We start from the raw sequence: 21,397 nt of genomic DNA on the forward strand, positions 1-21,397 counted from the left end.
CTAAGGAAAAATCATTTCCAACCTAGTTTTCTGTATGTATTCAAAAATATCAATTAAGAATGAAGCTAGAATAAAGACATTTTTAGACAGGAAATGTCTTAAAATTTCACCTCCAACAGATTCTTCCTTAGGAAGATAGAGGATTTCTTCAAAGCTGAGAAAATAAATCAAGAAAGACAAGAAATCCAGGAAAAAAGGGGTTTCAACTCAAGAGGAAAAACTAAAGGAATACACAGGATGACAGTAAAGGGAGATCCCAGACAGGCAGGTGGGACACTGGGAATAGTATCACCAGTCAAAACAGAGCAAGACAGAATCCTTCAAGAAAGTTATTTCTAAGAAAAGAAAATTTATCAAATACCTGATTAGTTTGAATTATATAAGAAGTAATTTAGATAAGGGATAGTTTGAAGATGAACTAGTGATAAGCATATTTTAAAAATAAGCAAATGAAAAAACAAAACTGCAATGCTAAATGTACAACACATTTAATCCCAAAGAAAACAAAAAGTTGTATGAGAAAGGACATTCATCATATACTACAAGGCTCAACTGTGATCAGTCACAATGACATAAATTCCAAACATTGATCTAACCAAAATCATGAAACATGCAGAAGCCACAAAAGTGAGTCAAATTTGGAAAGAAAAAATAATTAGTTCAGTTTGGAGCACAAGAAGTTTAAGGCATGAAGTTTTAGTGAAGCGAGAACAACTCGCAGGCAGTTAGGGACGCAGGACACAGCAGCACATAAGAGAAATGAGGGCTGGATATCACACATCTGAAAGTCACTCAGATGACAGTTAAAGCCATGAGAACGGATGAAGAAGGGTGGAAGAAAGGTGACGGAGGTCTGATGCTTGAGGAACAGGTATCTTTTACTGGGCAGGAGAAAGAGTTAAAGAAGGGATTAGAGAGATAAGAGGAGAAAGAAGAAAACACTGATGGCAAATGAAGTTTCAAAAAGGAAATATAGGTGGCCAATGGGGAGCTGAATGCTGGTAATACAACAAAACAAATAAGGTTTGGATAAAGAAAAATATCAGATTTCACACTAATCCAAAGAGCATTAGACTTGACAACAAAAAGAATGAAGACTAAAAATAGAACTGGATTTTATTTTTCAAGGGAATATAGGGAGACGGGACCAGGCTCAAAATGGAGGTTATTTAATTTTATTTTATTTTTATTTAATTTTATTTTTTTATATTAGTTTCAGGTGTCCAAAACAACATAATTAGACATTTACACCCCTCACAAAGTGATAACCCCACCAAGTCTACTACCCCTCTGACATCATATATAGCTGTTACAGTACCACTGACTATCGCCCATATTTCCTATGCTGTACTTTATATCCCATGACTATATAGGTGCCAAAACAATGTACATACATTTTAAGAAAGGAAAAAACTATATTAAAATTATGCTGATGGTAACCACTTTGAGCACTCTTGTAATTGCAGAAGTCAAATATGATTTGTATTCATCTTTTGTTATCAGTATATATTGGATATTTCAATTTTATAATAGTTTTTCCCTTTCTTAAAATGTGTATATTTTTGGCACCCTGTGTGTGTGTGTGTGTGTGTGTGTGTGTGTGTGTGTATGTGTGTGTATTTAATTATAGTTGACATTCAAAATTATTCTACTTCAGTTTCAGGTAGACAGCGCAGTGGTCAGGCATCTACACAATCTACGAGGTGACCCCCTGATAAATCCAGAGCCCATCTGGCACCCTCATAATCTTTACATTATTGTTATATTCCCCATACTGTATTTCACATCCCTATGGCTATTTTGTGACTGCCAATTTGTCCTTTCTAATCCCTTCACCTTCTCCCCCATCCCCCAAAACCCCCTCCCATTTAGCAACCGTGAGTTTTTTCTCTGTATCTCTGAGTCTATTTCTATTTTATTTACTCATTTATTCTGTTCTTTAGATTCCACATATAAGTGAGATCATTTGGTATTTGTCCTCTGCAGTCTGACTTATTTCACTTAGCATATTATCCTCTAGGTCCATCCCTTTTGTTGCAAATGGTAAGAAGCAGAGGTGATTTTAGAAGTCTAGTCATAAAGGGAAAGAGAAAAACAGAGTGACTATTTCAGACGATAATACAATCAAGGAAGAATCAAAGGTTTTTCACTTTTTGGCTTTATAATGCTTAGGAAGGCTGTGGGAAAGGATCCAAAAGAGAAGAAAAACTAAAGATGCAACATAGAGAGGAAATAATGATTGAAGCAAGGTGCCAGAAGGATAAAAAGGACAGTAGGCATAAGTAGAGGACTTTCTGGGCACTGAGATGAGGAATAAAAAGAGGGGAGTAGAGATTTTTTTTACGGCAATTTTTAAGGGAGCTCATGGTGGGGAGCTCTCGGTGAGTGGTATCAACCCTCTGAATAGGTATAAGGTAAGGCTATCACCATGTAAAGATGCAATGACAGGGTTGAGGACACCAGAACAGCAGAAAAGGCTTAGAATAAGCACTATGGTAAATACAGCAGATCAATTTGGGACGAAAAGACCATAACTCAGCAGCAAAGAAGGCCCAGTTGAGTTGCACAACTTAAATTTGCAGAACAGATAAATGGCCTAGTTTCACAACTTTCTTGAACATTAAGCAACCTAATTATAATGGAATAATGCTAAAGATAATGGAATCTTCCCAGAATTTGGAATTAGCAATGGAAGATGGTAGAAGAAACTGGCTTGACATATAAAATGCCTTCTTCTGGAGCCATTCACTTAGTAAAAACCAAGAAATAATAGGCTTACAGGACTGCAAGGATCTCTGATAAGAAGGTTGCCTTAGCCCATCCAAGGGTATTCTGAAAAAACTCCTCTGATATGAATCATCCTAAAGGAAGCGACAGATAACATGTCACAGAAGCCGAAATCCACTTACCTGATTTTGGTAATTCTTACCAATTCTTCCTAAGAATGCTCCCAATATCCACTAACAGGCAGGAAATTCTATAAAGTAGAATTTTACCCAGAAAGGATTCCTAGATGCCCTGAAGTAATTTATACGAAAATGAGTTATCCTCAGTCAGTGAAATCAAAGATGCAAACAGAGGCTCAGCATCAACAGAGTTTACCTTGCTGTAACTTAGAAGTTGTCAAGAAGCATGAACAAACCTCCTCCTCTAGAGAGTCTAAGCAACAAAATAGTGCCCAGGAGGGTTTAAGCATTTCCCTGGAAGAAGTATATGTCAAGAAAATGTATTGAGTGCATGTTTTGAGTACAGCTGTGTTCTATGAACTTTAGAGAGATACAAGATGACAAAATTTCTGCAGATCATAAACCTCATATATTCAACCTTACCAAAGAAACAGAAGACATGTGAAAATGACTGAGCAGTACAAAAATTACAAATAGAAATCAGAAGACAAACCAAGCAGTTTCCATCTATATAAATATAGACAGACAGGTATGTATGTATGTATGTACTCAGAACCAGATGGGTGAATGTTGCAAGAGAACACTTTCTGAAGAAGGCTTTGCATAAAACTTTAAAGGTCCTTAAAAACCATGGACAAGCAAATTGGAGGCCAAAAAATCCCAAGAAAGACTAATGAAACATATATAAGAACAGTAGATAAAATAAATCCCCAAAATTACTTGCCCAGAGTGACAATAAATGCATTGGGGTGAAAAAGAAAAAACTGGATATGAACAGAGGCAGCAGAATGATGGAAGGTGAAGAAAAGCCTTAGAGGTACACCTGATGAACCTGGATTTATCACAATTCATAATATGACATTTTTGCGTCCCAGCTAAAAGTGGCAAGATGAAAATAGAGGTAGAGAGTTATTAGTTATTCTAGCAGCTCTGCACTGGGATAAAGAGAGATGGACAGTGCATCTTAGAAAGCTGTTATTAGACATAAGAGGACAACAGCATGAACCACAACAAACACTACAGACGGGAGGGGAAAAGGTAGACCAAAAGGCAAGGAAGTCAAAGAGAATGGGACATATGACCAAGGAAGAAAGAAGAAACAATAAACAGGATACTAGAATGACAGTAGAAATAGGAAAAATAAAGAAAGTAGGATAAAATTAGCATCTTATTTGAGAAGTTAAGGTGGAGGTTTAAGAAGGACAAATTTAGTTTTTTTAGAACTATAAATTTCAAGAGGCTGAAATAAGCTTTTTTCCCTAGCTCTGAGATTCCCTCACCCATAACTTCTCAAAAATAGGAAATAACATAAAAGGCAGGATGAATAAATCATAAATAAAAGCAGAACCTTTACAGTTTGACCACAGAGACCTCAAAAGATTTTATGAAACTGTAAAATATATAATATATGCTTAAAAATTAAGAATTCAAATTATATGAACTTTAAAGCATAAGGTAATAAACCATTAACAAATAATCATTATAAGCAATTACAGTTATATTAAATGTTCTTGAAAGTTGAAGGAAGAAGCTATTTCTGTATAAATGTAAAAAACAGAAATCTAATACCATAACCCAAATCTAAGCCCATAAAATTACAACCCACTTTAATGATGAACAAAAGCATACCTTTAATGTTCCATCAGCTGAACAACTAGCCAAAAGCTCATCGTCTGGTGAAAATCTGCAGTGATTGACTGAATTGGTGTGGCCAAAAAGGGTATTTCGACATGTGTTTTGATTCAAATCCCAGAGCTATTTGAAAAAAGATAACAAGATAACTGAAAAACTAGTACTGAATGGAGAAAAGTCAGAAATCAGGTAAAGTTCTTTCTTCCCTCTCATTTTCACCTTTTTCAGTTACAAACAGATGTTCAATTCACAGTAACAGAAGGCGTCAAACACAAAGGTGAACTTGCGATTAACAAGTAATGGGGCAGCCCTTAGATCAGCACCTAAATCTACTAAGGGACTCAAAGGCTGGCCCAGGCTTTTAGTCTGAGCACTAAATAACTAACTAAACGATTACTTCTTATTTTAACAGAGCAGTTTGGAATCATTATTATTTTACTCAGCTCTATAATAAGTAATATGCAAAATAAATCACCATAAACATGCTTGAAAGGTACTATGAGGGACGGGGGGCTAAGAGGGAACAAGAAAGAGCAGAAATGCAGGCCCGTATCCCCCCTCAACAAGAAAAATAGGCTGAGCTTCTATGTAAGTTTTCTTTGGAGGATAAAAAAGGAAAAGATTCAGCTTCCTAAAAAGGGGAGAGGGGACAATTTTCAACAAATGTTTCCATATTTTCTTAAATTTTTAAAAAGTAGCTTATTTAAACGTCAAAACACAGAGTCTATGAGGCTTTCCAAAGAGAAATGTTTTACCTACTCCACCCAAAAATACAATGTCTCGTTGCAAAAATGGTGTGACAGAAAGAAAAGGCAGAAACCAAACCAAAAAAGAATCCAAAATAAGTCAGCAGATATTTCTGGGATCCCAGAAAATTTAATGTAGCTATCTTTAGTATGCCACTTAAGAGGAAAAAAAGATACAATACTTTATAATTTGTAATTATAATACATTATCAAACATGTGAAATGAATATCCATTTTTGGTTTTTTAAATTTTTTTCCTATCAGCACTTTTTCCTTCCTCATTCCGATAACAGAACCTCTCTTTGAATCAAATCCCACTTACGATTCAAGTGCAGCTGACCTCACCTCATCTGTCCCATCTCTACATGGCTAAACTTGTGACCCTTGGTCAATCAAGGTTCCATCCTACTGGCCACTGGGGTTATTTAGCAATGAGCATGTAACACAAACGAGGTCTATTAAGAGTTTTCTCTAAAATTAAATCTATGGATCTGGGACTGAGCAAGAGTCTCTTCCTCTGTGCTTATGAGTTGTACAACCTATGTGAGCCTAGAGCTGAGGATAGCCGTATTTCCTGCCAAACAGAGAGAACATGCCTGAACCAACGAAGAGGGAAACAGAGTCTAGAAATGGAGAGGGAGTTAGAGCCTGAGAATGTAGTACAAGCATCTGGAATCAGCTATGCCTGAAGCCACGCTCCCTCTAGTCTTTCCAATTACGTGAGCCAATAATATCTTCTTCGTTGTTGTTGATGTTGTTGTTGTTGCTTAAGCTAACATGAAAGTTTCTATCACTGCAACCAAAAGAGCCCTGATTAATACAATGTAGGAGAAAATCAAAGGAGATGTTCTACTGTGTGCACAAATTTATCCACCTAATTCTCATTACGCACACTTACTTTGAGGAGGGAGTCACTTGACCCAGTAGCTAAGAGAAGGTGATGACTGTTGTTGGTGAAGTGGCAGCAACTGACTTGCTCTGAGTGCTCGTCGTAGGTGTATACTAGCTTCCCAGTCATAGAATTCCAAATCTAAAGAGAACAGAAAAAATAAAATTTACAACTACCCTTTATTTTCAAATAAAGCAAAGCAAATGTGAGCTGCTTTGAGGATGCTATCCATACTGTCTGCCAGATTTTCCCAGTCGGACATGAATACCTCCCCTTCCCTAAAATATGTCAGTATTTTGCCAGGATGTTTTTGTGTTTTTTTAATTAAATTAATTGGGGTGACATTAGTTAGTAAAACTATATAGGTTTCGAGTTTACATTTCTATAATACATCATCTATATACTGCATTGTGTTCGCTACCCAGAGTCAGTTCTCTTTCCATCACCATATATTTGATCCCTTTTACCCTCATCTCCCACCTCCCCTCCCCACTTATCCTCTGGTAACCACTAAATTATTATCTGTGTCTATGAGTTTTTGTTTGTTTGTCTTGTTCATTTGTTGCTTTCAGTTTTATATCCCACATATGAGTGAAATCATATGGTTCTCGATTTTTTCTCTGACTTATTTCACTTAGCGTGATAATCTCAAGATCTGTTGGTGGTATAGTGGTGAACATAGTGCTTTCCAGGATTTTTCTTTTTAAAATTACTTGCAAGTCTATATATATGTCTTTCTATAGCATAATTACAATCTCATGAAAACTTTATATTCATCATGGGCGAAACTTCACATGTTCATATAAATGAAAACAGGCAGAGACGCGCTATAAAGTGGATGGGAGAATGGACTTCAGACAGGAAGGAAGAACTCCAAGGCCTGGCTCTGCCATTCACAATTTGCATGTCCCTGGTCAAGTCCTTGATTTACCAAACTCTCAGTTCCCTCCTCTGTAAACTGGGGATACTTATCCCTGTCCTGCAAATGCGTGGTATTTGATGAGATCAAGGACATGATAAGTGTTCTGCTGGCTTCAAGGTACCAGTGAGGAAGAAAAGGCAAATGGTTCAGTATAAAAAATAAAGGCTTTACATTCTGAGGGAAGCCTAACTTTCAACCCTGGCTGTTAGTTATTATTTAATGTGAGCTGGCGCAAATGACTTCATCTCTAAACCTGTTCCCTCATCTGAAAAATACTTTGCAAGTTGTAGTGTGAAACTGAAAATGTAATATAGGAAAGTATGTAGTATAAAGCCTCATGCAGTGTTCACAATAAAAAGTAATCACCACTCCAATTACTATGTAAGACAACTAAACTGTCTATTCCATCTAATGACAAACAAAAGAAATAGATTACATAATGAATCTTCACTGGGTTTTGGTCTTCTCAGAGGTACTAACGTCCCTCCCACAGCATTTTCTTTTTATCTTATCAAAGCACTCCCCAGAGGTCCAAAGAGTTTCTTTTATTTTGAAGTTCTTTTAATTTCTACTTCTTGCTTCAAATTTTGCATTTGAAAACAGAAACTTGGTATTATTTCCTTTTACTCCACATAACTGCCTCTGGAACTGCTCAGAGTGGCCAACTCCGAGTCTGACTCAGAGCAGAGGCTACAGAGTGAATTAAGTAGTTGGTTGTAAAGCCAACTAGAGAGTCCAATTGATCAAGGTCTCTATTTAGTTTGGATACTACAGAGCCCTCTTCAAGTGGGTGCAAACTCCAGGCAAACTTCCAAGCCAACTTTTTTGCTCCCAGGTCCACTAAGACCCACCTCACCCAGCCAGACTCAGCACTCCACAACCCCTTTGAAAAAAGACTGAGGTGAGGGTCCCCCTCCATTTATCAGATAAAGAGATACTGAAGTCTAGGGGGAAGACTTCAGTATCTCTTATATTCCACATAAATGTTCTGGCTAACAGCCAAATTTAGGGACAAGGGACAAGAAAGGAAAATTAACAGAGGGCAATAAAAATTACCCTGTGTTTATTGTTTTTCTTCTACTTTTTAGACTAGTAACCTAATTATTAGTTTGTTCATGCATCTGGTTTTGCACAGAATATAAACCAGTTCACAAAGGTAAAAAAGTCTGGGTTGCACTTCAAAAATTATGTATTTTACAACAAAATCCAATTTCAGACTGTAATTCTGTACCGTTAACATTGCCAACACAGTCCACTCAAAGATTTCAACTGAATTTAACCCACAGACCAGTCAATAAATTGCAGGCAAATTTGTTAATTTCTAATTGATTTTCCCAGCTGCCTGATCATCCTAGGAATTTCTGCTGGTACATAAAAATAAAAGGTTTTCAGAGTGTTAATTTATAATGGATAAAAACTGGTTTGACTCAACTTAGTACATCAACAGGCAAGAGTCCTTCAACCCTACTTACCCTGGCCCCTCTATTATGGAAAAAGAAAATGACTTCTGTGGTGACTACAACTCAAGAGGAAAATGTTTCCATACCTTCACTTTCTTATCCACTGAGCAGGTTGCTATAAATTTGTCATCCGTAGAGAATGCACAGCAAAGCACTTCATCCTCATGCGCCTTGATTTCTAGAAGTTTCTCTCCTGTTTCAGCTTTGAACACCTGCACAAGCAACAATAAAATCTTTTTTATTATATACCATTTAACCATGAGCTATTATTCAATAAAAATCTTTCCTTAAAAGATTTTAATCATTGTTATTTTGCAATAAAATGAACCTTGGCAAAGCCACTCCAAAAATCAGAATTTGTCAGAATTTGTATATTTTAACATAGATAAGTATCCACTGTTAAACATTTGTAATATCAATAAAAAGAACTGACAGACTATAGCTTCTGTTCTTGAGACTAGTTTGGCAAATTCCTAACAATCAAATAGAAAACACTGCATGCAATACACTCTCTTTCTGGGGCTCAAAAAACCAATTTTAATAAAATTAGTAATACAGTACACATATAGAAATAAGGCTTATAGTCATAATCTTGCAAAGAATAAAGCTAGCCTAAATATAAAAGTTTTAACTAATCTGATTCTGATTCCTTCAAAATCAAAAGGTAGAGCACGAATTTAAAGAAAAGCACTCATTCATGTTTTCAGAAAACAAATGAGAACTTCAAGGAAATTCCTTCAAGCACCTTAGGAAGTAATCTAGTCCAATTCCTACTTACAGTCAGAAATCTATTCCTGAGGCAGTGATAAAATAGGTATTTTATTTAATCACTGTTTTTTAATTAGAGTCCTGTTCACCGTGCTATGAAGTCCTTATGTCTTTTAACAATTATCTCCTCATTACCCTTAGATGGCACATGGATGATGGTAATTAACTGGCAGGGTAAAAGGCACTTCTATGTCACTTGGCAAGTTTAGAATTATGAAAACACACAACCATAGCTTTTAAATCTCTAGAGAAAGCTTTCATAAAACGTTCAAGAGTTTTGGATTTCTCTTTCTAATGTGAAATTTTCTTGAATTTTAGGATTTATGTGTCCGACTATGCAGAGTATTGGGTACATGCCTATTTCAATTTGTATCCAGAGATGTTTTACCTGTAAGGTTTTATCAGCTCCACAAGAAGCTATTCTTTGACCATTTGCAGAAAAGCAAGCATGATAAACAGCATCTGTATGGGGGCGGACAACTAAGCGGGAGAGATGCTTGATGTTTTTTTGGTTTCTAAATAGAAGGAAAAAAATGAACAGAAACCCAATAAATGAGAGTAAAAGCAATTCTTTTCTTTCAGTAATAAACTGTCTTTTAACATAGTTATGTTCCCAAAAATACAAATTCTTTAAATTGCCTACATGTAAATGACAGCATAGATCACCTAAAGAAAAAAAAACATCGTATAACAAAATTGGCATTTTTAAGAGAAATGTTACCCTATATCAAGCAACCTGTCATGTGTTACAAATGTCACTGAGTTGGAAGAAATCTAGTTAGTCAAATACACATCACTTCCCATTTTCTTTTGACGCATTAACATGTACAGAGAAAACATTATATAAGGATAACCTCAAAAAAAAAAAACTCCGTATTTTTCAAAAAGAAATAAGACATGGCAAAATTAAGTTCATTTCCTAACTAAAGTTTGACACTACACACACCATAATGATGATATACTTTAAAACTGCTCTTCTCTAATTATTCAGGTATAAAGAAAAAAAGAAAAAGCAATGTCATTTTCTTTGTATCTTAATCTACTGATTAACTGTTCCACTAATATAAATATAATATTATTTCTCGTGGGCTAAAGGGTAAAGGAGTGTACTGTACACTTAAAAGGAAGTATTAGAACAGTGTCAGAATTTCAATGTCGGTCATTTTGAGTACAAGTAAATGTTAAATGGTATCATGCTTGATTTAAGGTAAAAAGTTAGGAGTTAGATAAATCTAGAGGGCAACCCCACTTCTACTACTTATCAGGTGTGTAAACTTAAGCAAATTACTTAACCTATTAGTTTCCTTTCCTTGTATGTAAAATGGGAGTAATCGTACGTGCTCTTAATAATATCTGGCACATAAAGATGCCAGTGCTATTATTCTTTTAAAAAATCAACTACACACAAGACAGACCAAATGAAAACGGGAACTCAGAGGTAAAACAGACTTAGACCGTGCCTGGTAAGTATTACACTTAACTAAAAGTGATAAAACAAACAACTATAAGAACTAGAGTGATGAGAACCTGGAAGAAAAACACGCAAGTTCACAACCAAAGCTGAGAGGATTAGATAGAGAAAATCCTTTCTTTCCCCTTGATCTATCTACTGAATTCCCCAAACAAAGCTCAGAAAGTGACTTGTCATTAATGATGGGCATATAGTAGATGGCTGAAAGTATTAAATAAATAACAAATGCATGAAAAAATAATTTCTTTGAAAGCTGAAACTCAGTACTGGGGGGGTGGGGAGGGAAGGACTTCTAGTCCTGAAAAATAAGGCATTCTTTGAATATGACCTGGTCAAACCCAGTTAAAAATACAGCTATGAATGATTAACCATTCTATGAAAGAATGGTTAAATGTAATTGAAACGTAGTTGATGGAATGGAAAAAAGCAGCAGCATAAAAAAGTAAAAATAACAAACTCGGGGGCAGCCGATGGCTCAGTTCATTAGAGAGTGAGCTCTCAACAACAAGGTTGCTGGTTCAATTCCCGCATGGGATGGTGGGCTGCGCCCCCTGCAACTAAAGACTGAAAATGGCGACTGGACTTGGAGCTGAGCTGTACCCTCCACAACTAGATTGAAGAACAACAAGTTGGAGCTGATGGGCCCTGGAGAACCACACTGTTCCCCAATATTCCCCAATAAGATTAAAAAAAAAAAAAAAAAAAGCTTAAAAAAAATTTAAATAACAAACAATTCATAAGAAAAAAACTAAACCTGGGCTGGCCCAGTGGCTCAGGCGGTTAGAGCTCCGTGCTCCTAACTCCAAAAGCTGCCAGTTCGATTCCCACATGGGCCAGTGGGCTCTCCCACAGGGACTCTCAACCACAAGGTTGTCAGTTCATTCCCTCGAGTCCCGCAAGGGATGGTGGGCTCTGCCCCCTGCAACTAAGATTGAACATGGCACCTTGAGTTGAGCTGCCGCTGAGCTCCCGGATGGCTCAGTTGGTTGGAGCGTGTCCTCTCAACCACAAGGTTGCCAGTTCAACTCCCGCAAGGGATGGTGGGCTGGGCCCCCTGCAACTAGCAACGGCAACTGGACCTGGAGCTGAGCTGCGCCCTCCACAACTAAGACTGAAAGGACAACAACTTGAAGCTGAACAGAACCCTCCACAACTAAGATTGAAAGGACAACTTGACTTGGAAAAAAGTCCTGGAAGTGCACATTGTTCCCCAATAAAGTCCTGTTCCCCTTCCCCAATAAAATCTTTAAAAAACAAAACAAAACAAAAAACTAAACCTATGCCCATCTGATTATCAAACCAAGTATTAAAATTCTATTTCAGCCACTAACTAAAACATGAATTCAATCAATCTTCCACAAATTTCTATTGAATACCAACTTTTTGGACCAGGCAATATGCTAAATGCTATTCTTAATAACTAATATTTATTGAGCACTTTCTATGATCTAGGTACTGTTCTAAGCACACTATGGATGTGTGCATGTTTCTATACACACACTCGCATTTAATCCTCACAACAATGTAATGAAATAGTACTATTAGGTGAGAGAAATCTAATAACTTTCCCTAGTTATACATAACTATAAATAGCAAAGCTAGGAGTCAAGCCCAGGCAGTCCAGAGCCAGCCTGTATTTTAACCTCCAATCTCTTCTATACTTCAGAACGTAAGGACTATTCCGGGAGACAAACAAGTAAACAGTCACCATAAAAAGAGACAATGCTTTGATATGGGGTAAACAAGTATTCTAGACTATAGATAGATCTAACCTAGCCTCAGCAAGTTGCGGAGCTGCTTCCACAGAGTGAAACCTCTTCCCAAGAAAGTGTTAAAGAATGGATAACTCTGGGAAGTGGGAAGGTGGGGGAAGTTGGGGAGTCTTTACTTTTCATTTTACATCCCTCTAATATTGATTTTTTTAAAAAAACAAAAAACAGGAATATGGATTACTTTAAAATAAAAATCAACAAAAAATTCAATCTTAATTTTAAATAAAAAAATTTTTTAAGAAACTTTTCCCTTCACTGGTCCTTCCCAAAATTCCTTACCCATTCAAGTTAATTACCCACTTCTCATTTCTATCTCTATTTTATATATATCTTTGTTGCACTCATCACATTATATTGCAATTATTTGCTTAAATTTCTTTCTCTCATACTAGAGTGTAAGCTCCTTAGGAAGAGCCTTAGCACCTAGTAACAAGTGCTTACTTAGCACATTACAGAAATTCAAATGTTTGTTGAACTAAACTGAATTAGGGGAATCACCCAAGGCAACCTGACTTATTTGGAAAGAGGGTCCGGGGCTATAAAGATCACAGACATCAACCTAGAGTTCAATTCAGATATAAATTATACATGTGAAAAGACAACCACTTATACTTACTATTTCTAGCTGTAAGAAAAGCATGACATATAGAAGAATCATGGAAAATAAAGCTACACAGACCGAGGGTTTAAATGCCATTCAGCAAGCCACATGAGATTAATCAAGTCTTAACCTCTCTGTGCCTCAATGTTCTCATTTGTAAACTAGGGCAAATAGTATTAACCTTATCAGGTTGTTTTCAAGATAAAATGAATAACGTGAGCATATTGTATATAACAGGCATTGAAAAGATGGGGGTGTATCTTTCCTTTTCCTAACTGATAAAATTAAGGTAAGCAAAACTGAATGACCTCTTTTAGGAGTTAGAAGAATCATGATTCAGTGGAAGTCTAATAAAGGCTATGTGCAAAGCAAAGTGTTAATCCCTTTATATGCAGTATCTCATTTAAATCTTCACAAAAATAGTACCTACCTCAAAGGATTGTTATTTCTATTTTACAAATGAGAAAGGAGATTAACCTATAACTTGTTCAAACTCACAAAACTATTAGGTTTTAGAATTGAGTCCCAAGCCTAGGTTTGTGACTTCAAAGCCCATGATCTTCACTACTTACTGTAATACAATAAGTAAAGCATTTGGTGTTAATATTTAGGATAACTTGTTAAAAATGCCATAAAGGCAAGCATCTATTCTTACGGTCTCTTTGAAAATGCATGTTTTTTCTCTACTTACTTCTCTAGAACTTTTCAGTAAGTAAGAATGCTTATTAAAAGTTCCAGCCTTTCCAAAGAACTGTAGTTAAATCTTCCTGGAGTGAACTTATTCACTACCTGAAAAAATAATGATATCATTAGCACTCTGCTCCGTTTGGTTTTTCTCCTAACCTACTTACATCCACTCCAAGTAAAGCATTCCGTTATCGACCTCCTGCTTGGCCCGCAGCTTAGCTTGCCGATAAACTTCTGAAGTTTCCGGTTCACAGAGACCCAATTGTACAATATTAGGAAATGGTTGTCGTCCAAGAAGATGTCCATTTAAAGATAAAAACTCCTGGAAATTCTCACAGACTGCACAGTCCTATGAACAAACTGAAATCTCTTAGAAACATAACCAGAGGCAAGATCTGACAATTTTCTGTTTCTGTTATCTTGTCATTTTACAGGTTTAAATGAGATATTCTCTATGAGCTAAAATTAAATAGCCAAGCATTAGGTAACAAATATAGTGACCCTCTTCAGACTTTTAAACATAGGGTAAAAATCTTCTTATCAAAGTACTACTTTCTCAACACATTCTTTTCTTTAAAAAACAGTGAACACTTCAGTTCCTTAACTGTCAAGACTTAATCCTAGCCACATTCCCAGTAGGCTAGGAAGAAAAATAAGAATAATCAAAGATCAAAATAAAAGAATTATCTTTCTTTGCCCCTTCTACTCTGCTCATCCCCACTATTAAACCTATAATTTAATGTCAAGAAGTATGTCCTTTAAGGACTTTTTTTTTCATATTAATATATACCTTTTCATCCAGTATATGCCTGTACTCCACAAATTCATGAATCAGATGAGCAGGGCCTACGAGTTCTGTTTTTGCTTTAATCCAATCCAGGGAAAACATTAAAGCACAAAGTTCCTTTAAAAAATAATAATAAATAAGATCAGGTGCCCTGTTAAAAAGATCAAAGAATTTAAATCTACCATCATTATCCTAACACTAGTGAGAGAAACTTAACAGATATTCAAATTTAAAGATGAAAAGTAGGCAACTTAAAAGAAACACATCAATAGTTCCAAAGAAAAACATAAAATTAACCTTATACCTTAACTCAAAATAAATTTTAGTTGGATTAAAGACTTAAATATAAAATAGAACACTTCAAAAAATACTAGAAGGTACAGGTAAATATTTTTGTAACATTAGGGTGAAGGAAAATTTGGAAATCATGACACCAGAGCAAAAAACCAAAAAGAAAAATAGTGGTACATTTAACACATAAAATCTCAAATCTTCAATATAATAGAAAACAATCTAATTAAATTTAAGACAAAAAATAAACCAAGAAAAAAGTATTTACAACACATACGATAAATGAGGGCTTAATATTCCTTTTTATAGAAAATTCTAAAGAAGTAAAAAAGATACACACCCCAATAAAGATAGACAATGGATGAGAATCAATTCACAAAATAAAAAGTACAAATGGCCAAAAACTTTACCAGTAATCAAAGTGGAACAACAAAGATTTAATATTTTGAATATCAGATTTCTAAAGACTCAAGGGTGTGATAAGAATATTAGCTGGAATCAGAGGAAATGAACACTCTCTCATACACTGTTGGTAGTGATGTAAATCATAGAAACCCTTTTAGAAGACAGTTTATCAATAGGTATTAAAATTCAAACTGTACACACCATTTGGCCTAGAAATTACACTTATAAATATGTGTCCTAAGAAAATAAGCAGATGAGTATGCTGAAGCAATGTAATTCTCCATAACCAACTGGTCAATCATACTAGCTATACAATGAAATAGCATGCAGCTTTAAAAATTACATTATTCTATATAGTGACATAAAAAGATGACCAGGAAATACAATTAAATGGAAATAAAACAAGATGTAAGACTCTATTTCTATTACTATCCCATTTTGGTTTTAAAGAATAAGTGTGTGTATGTGAGCAACAAGATGATCTAGAAAAGCATCCACAAAAGCATTAGCAATAATTTTGATCTTCATTTTCTTCATTTTTCTAATTTTTTTCCAATGAAAATAAACTATCATCTTCAATCATCAGGAAAGAAAACGTTAAAAAAGTGGGAAGAAACTGAATCCTGCCACATTATCATATATATCAAAAGTTTTTTAAAATAAGCATTGACCCAGTGATTCCACTTTAAGGAATTTTCAAAAAAAATAGTACAGGAGCAAAGACAAACAAGAATGTTCATTACAGCATCATAAGGGAAAAAAACCTAAAAACAACCTAAATGGTCAACAATTACAGTTTGGTTAAATAAATTAGGGCACTGATATTTACTGGCATCCCTTTATTCCAATATAGGTTATTAAACATAAACGGTATTTTACTAAGTGAAAAAAATCAGGCTACAACACCATTTTTGTGTAACCAAGAGATAATGTACCTAAGTATAGAAAAATTACTCAAAGTACATATGGTTTTCCAAAGTCTTAACATGTGTAGTAGTTAGTTGGCAGTTATGACTTCAAACATCATCTATGTGCAGATGATTCCCAAATTTTATCTTTAGTCCATAATCTTCCCCAGAAATCTAGATTCATATATACAACTATGTACTCAATAATTCCAGTTAGATGTCTTAATATGTGTATCAGACTTAATATACCTTCCCTTTGCCCCCTGAAAAATATTTGTCCTACCACAGACATCCCCATCTGAGATCATGGCAACTGCGATCTTCCTACTGCACAGGCGTGGAGCCATCTTTGACTCCCCTTTCTCTTACAATGCACATCAAATCCATAGCAACTCATGATGACTCAACCCTGATGTCATCACTTTCTTTCTCCTTCCATGGTTTTTTCTTCTTCTGAGCACTTACTAACCCTGACATAGTATAAATTTATTTGTCCACTCTCAGTCTCCCCTTAGAATGTGCGCTCAATGACAGAAGGGACTTTGTGCCTGGGGCACACTCTCATAATGAAGAACGTTCCAGTACGTAACAAGCACTCAATATTTATTGAATGAATATACTTTCTCACCCTCCATTTCCTCTCAAAATTTAAAAACCGCCCATAAAGGAATGCTCCTGGTAAGAAGAGAGTGAATTTTTAGGCGGTTTATATACTGCAATTACTAAGGTACCTTATTAAATCGCTGCAGGTAAGAACAGTAACTAAAACAAAAACAATGACATAGTCTATAATTCTATTTTTACTAATAAAAGAAAATCTTAAACATAAGACACAATAAAAATGAGATGAAAGAAAATAGTTTTCAAATAGGTCATCTTACCTTATGCATGTTGGCACTGGCCATGTGATAGGCCAGAAAACTGTACCAGTACATGCAGTCCTCCTGATCCGATGAGAGAGTATGTGGCTGGTGATGTCTCTGGAACTGAGTGATTATCTTCTTATGTAGATCCTAAAGCCCAGATGAAACATTTCAGGGGATAGAAACAATGTCAAAATCTAAACATCACAGTAACTCCAGCTTCCGAAGCTATTTAAGAATGTACAGAGAATCTCCCCCACAAGACACTTAGGAGAAAATAGTAACTTTACAGTAGACAAACTGGCAGATACCACTTTAACCAAGTGATCAGTGTTAACACCACTTATAATAAGATATATCAACATCCGGATATGATGATGTACCAAGAAGGTCACAACATCACTTTTGTGGTATTCTTGCCAAAAATATATAAGCCTGATCTAGTCAGGAGAAAACATGAGACAAGCCCAAACTAAGGGACACTCTCCAGTATAACTAGCTAGTACTCCTCAAAAGTGACTATGAAAGATAAAGCTGAGAAATTTTGATAGATTTGAGAAAACCAAGGAAACATGACAATTACAATGCAATATGGGATCCTGAATTGGACAAAACAGATATTAGTGGGAAAGCTGGCGAAATTCAAATAAAGTCTGTGGATTAGTAAACAGCATTGTATCAATGTTAATTTTCAGGCTTTGGTAACGTATTATAGTTACATAAGATGTTAACACGGGGAAGCTGAGGGAAGCTGGGGGAAGGGTATATGCATAGAAACTCTGTACTATTATGCAAGTTTTCTAAAAGTCTAAAATTATTGCAAAATAAAAAGTTAAAAAAAAGAATGTACAGAGGTATGAGTACCTGAAGCTGGGTGCGATTCTTCTCTGTAAGGAAATCTACTTGAAGATCATGTAAATGATAGCGAAAAGATTTTCCATTCCGATCACAGAATAGGAGAGACTTATTAACAAACTCCTGCAGTATGTCTTCAACTTCTTCAGTTTCCATGTCCCAGAGAACACATAACACCTAGGAATCATTTTAAGCATTTAATATGCCATAAAAGTATACTGACCAGGATTACAGACAAAGTGTTAAGACAAAATTTGTATCTTAAAACCCTGAATAAGAACCTCTCCATTTCATATGAAGCAGCTCAACCATTCAAGATAGAAAAGAGATTTAAAAAAAAAAAAAAAAAAAGTCAGATGTTTCTCCAGCTTCACAAGAACCACCAAGAAATAGGTAAGTCGTCTGGGATCAACACCAAGCTCTTGATGGAGACCGAGAACAGTGAGGCTTCTGAATCCTAAAACCCACCATCTCAGTCACCAGGTCTTATCTTTCCAATAGCCTCTGTGACAATGTTCTCGGTACTATATCAAAGGTTACATGACATAAATACCCAGTGACGAGAATTGTTGGTCCTTCTATTACCTTTGTAGGCACCTTAACATCCTTCTGAAAGATAGAAAGATCTGTGTAATAATCTTTGATGTCTTCTCTGAGCATTTCAACACTGATAGACATGGCTTCATCCAGAGCCTCATAATCGTAAGATGAAGATTTCCTTATCCTCTTAAATTGCTTATTCTGAAGCTGCCTGAGGTAGTAATCCCAGCGGTTGGGAAAATCACGTAAAAGTGCACCGATTAAAGACACTACGAGAGGAGAACCTACAGAAAAAGCAGTCACAGTGTTAACACTGGCTCATTTCAGACATACCACTAAGAATCAATTTATTCTTAAGGAATCATTTCCTTTGCATGTTATCCAAAGCCTTAAAATACTTACAAATCTTGAATTCACTTTAGGTATTTATTCTAAGGAGGTCATTAGATATAGAAATATTTCCTTTCAGGATATTCATCACAGCATTATTTAAAATAGTGAAAAATCTTAAACAATAACCAAGAAATGACTAAATAAAGTAAATTATATCACATTACCCATTGGTAAATTTTTTTCAAAAGACATTTAATGGTGTGGGAAAATGTTCAAGATTTGTTATATAAAAAGGACAAGATTCAAAATTATGTATACCACTTTATAGTCTCAATGGTTTTTTCAAAGTTTTAGATGTAGTAAAAGAAGACTGAAAGAAACACTCTCATGATACTAATAATTATCAGGTTATGGATAATTTGTATTTATTCTTTATAATTTCACATTTTTTTAAATGTTTCAAAATGGACATGCATCAGCTTTATAATGAATATAAATCAGGTATTTTTTTCCTAAGTTTAAGAGTTTTTTAAGTCAATTAACTTAAAACTCAAGTATGTATTTGATGGCAGAAAGAAAAGAAGGTATTTCTAAGCATTAACAATGATGGAAGAAATATAGATAGATTTGACTATATAAAATTTCTGTATGTTAAAAAATACTACAAAAAAAAAAGACCAGTTAAAAAAAAAATAAAATAAAATAAAAAAATACTACAGTCCTTTTTGAGCCCGGGCCCTTGGCCCTTTGGGCCTTTTTAAGTTTTGAGCCTCATCTTTTGCCCAGCCTGCTCCAAACTCTTTGTACTTTTGCTTCTGATAATGCCACCTTGGGTCCTAGAGCCATTCTCTACTGCTCAGGTCCACTTCTATTTCTTTGAAGTGTACTATCTCTCCTAATAAACTACTCTTTCACCACTTTAAATTAAAAAAAAAAAGTACTACAAATGAAATTAAAAGATAGACCAAAAACTGGGGAAAATACTTGCAAATATATGACAAAGAGTTAATAGCTTCAATAGTTAGAATTCCTAAAAGTCTATTAAAAATACTTTTATCACAAAAGAAAAGTGAGTCAATGATAATTTCTTAAAATGCAAATATTCAATAAACAAGTAAAAAGTTTAACTTCATTAATAAAAATGCAAATTTAGACACCACGAGTTTTCACTTTTCAAATTAGAACACTTTTATAAAATTCCAACAAAAACATTTAATTTTTTTTTTAATTTTATTTTATTAAATTTATTGGGGTGACAATTGTTAGTAAAATTACATAGATTTCAGGTGTACAATTCTGTATTACATCATCTATAAATCCCATTGTGTGTTCATCACCCAGAGTCAGTTCTCCTTCCATCACCATATATTGGATCCCCCTTACCCTCATCTCCCACCCACATTTTTTAATTTTGACTCACTGTATTTTTTATTCTTTGACAGTAGAGGTCACATCTTCATCTCACACCACCACCCCCGCCCATCACTAACATATTGTGGGTGTTCATTAAATACTATTTTAATGAATGAATGAATACCAAAATATCATTATATATTAGGTTGGTGCAAAAAGAATTGCACTTTTTGCAATATTTTTAGCCTTTTAAACCACAATTACTTTTCTTTTTCCCCTTTATTCCACCTCCCCCCACCTCCCCAGTCCAAGCCGTTGTTTCTCAGTCTAGTTGTGTAGGACACAGCTCCCTGGCCCATGCTGGCACTATGAGCCTTGCGCCATCCCCCCACCCCCAGCTGAGGCAGTAGGTCGCCAGTCATAGGTCTGCCGCTCACAGCAGCTCACAGCAGCACACAGCAGCCCACGGCCACCGGCCACTCACGCTGGCCACCGGCCACCATGACACAAGGTAGCCCGTGGCAGCTCACACCAACCTCTGGCTGCTCACAGCAGTCAACTCCAGGGAGAGCTGTTGTTCACAATCTTAGCTGTAGAGGGCGCAGCTCACTGGCCCATGTGGGAATTGCACCAGAGACCTCGGCACTCCAACCACCTGGGCCATCGGGCAGGCCCTAAACTGCTATTACTTTTGCACCAACCTAATATTTAGGGTATCAGAGAAGAATCTAAAATATTAAATATTCTAGTAAAGTTTTTGGATGTTCATGTGCTAAATTGTCATGTTCATTAGCTTAACTTACATAAAATAAATTAACATCTCTATAATCCCCTTATCCACAAAATAAATAACTATACCTTTACATTCTTTTATAATACTATGAGCTTGTTCTGGCAAATCTGCTTTCTTCATATTAACAAAAAGGGATAAAATTTCAAGTCCTTTTTCTTTTCCTAAGCCACTCTCCACGGAGACTACATATTTAGGACCTGCAAAATCATAAGATGTAATATGTAATTTGGTATGCAACTATTTAAATGTAATTGAACTAAAACATAAAAATAACTAAAAAGCAAATTAATAATCCTTACCCATTACTGAGTCTGTAACACTCTTGTCTCTGGTTGTAAGAAGAATCTGACATTGATTGTCAAAAGCTTTTAGCACCCAAGGATCCCAAACATCATCCAAGATCAACAGAGACCTA

At 35.5% G+C, this 21,397-nt stretch overlaps 1 protein-coding gene across 1 annotated transcript in view; it reads right to left on the reverse strand.

The window, feature by feature from the left end:
- APAF1 (apoptotic peptidase activating factor 1) overlaps positions 1–21,397 on the reverse strand; it is a 66,053-nt gene that overhangs the window by 31,287 nt on the left and 13,369 nt on the right. The window contains exons 6-16 of the mRNA XM_019732132.3: positions 21,282–21,394; positions 21,048–21,179; positions 18,549–18,787; positions 17,973–18,140; positions 17,127–17,258; positions 14,645–14,758; positions 14,019–14,203; positions 9,712–9,838; positions 8,642–8,767; positions 6,183–6,314; positions 4,536–4,661 (exon numbers count right to left, since the gene is read on the reverse strand). Of these exons, the coding sequence (XP_019587691.2) occupies positions 4,536–4,661; positions 6,183–6,314; positions 8,642–8,767; positions 9,712–9,838; positions 14,019–14,203; positions 14,645–14,758; positions 17,127–17,258; positions 17,973–18,140; positions 18,549–18,787; positions 21,048–21,179; positions 21,282–21,394 (1,594 nt within the window). The remainder of the gene's footprint in view (positions 1–4,535; positions 4,662–6,182; positions 6,315–8,641; positions 8,768–9,711; positions 9,839–14,018; positions 14,204–14,644; positions 14,759–17,126; positions 17,259–17,972; positions 18,141–18,548; positions 18,788–21,047; positions 21,180–21,281; positions 21,395–21,397) is intronic.

This window comes from Rhinolophus sinicus, chromosome 1 (assembly GCF_057876585.1).
Source record: "Rhinolophus sinicus isolate RSI-liver-muscle chromosome 1, RSI-T2T, whole genome shotgun sequence".
Lineage (NCBI taxonomy): Eukaryota > Metazoa > Chordata > Mammalia > Chiroptera > Rhinolophidae > Rhinolophus > Rhinolophus sinicus.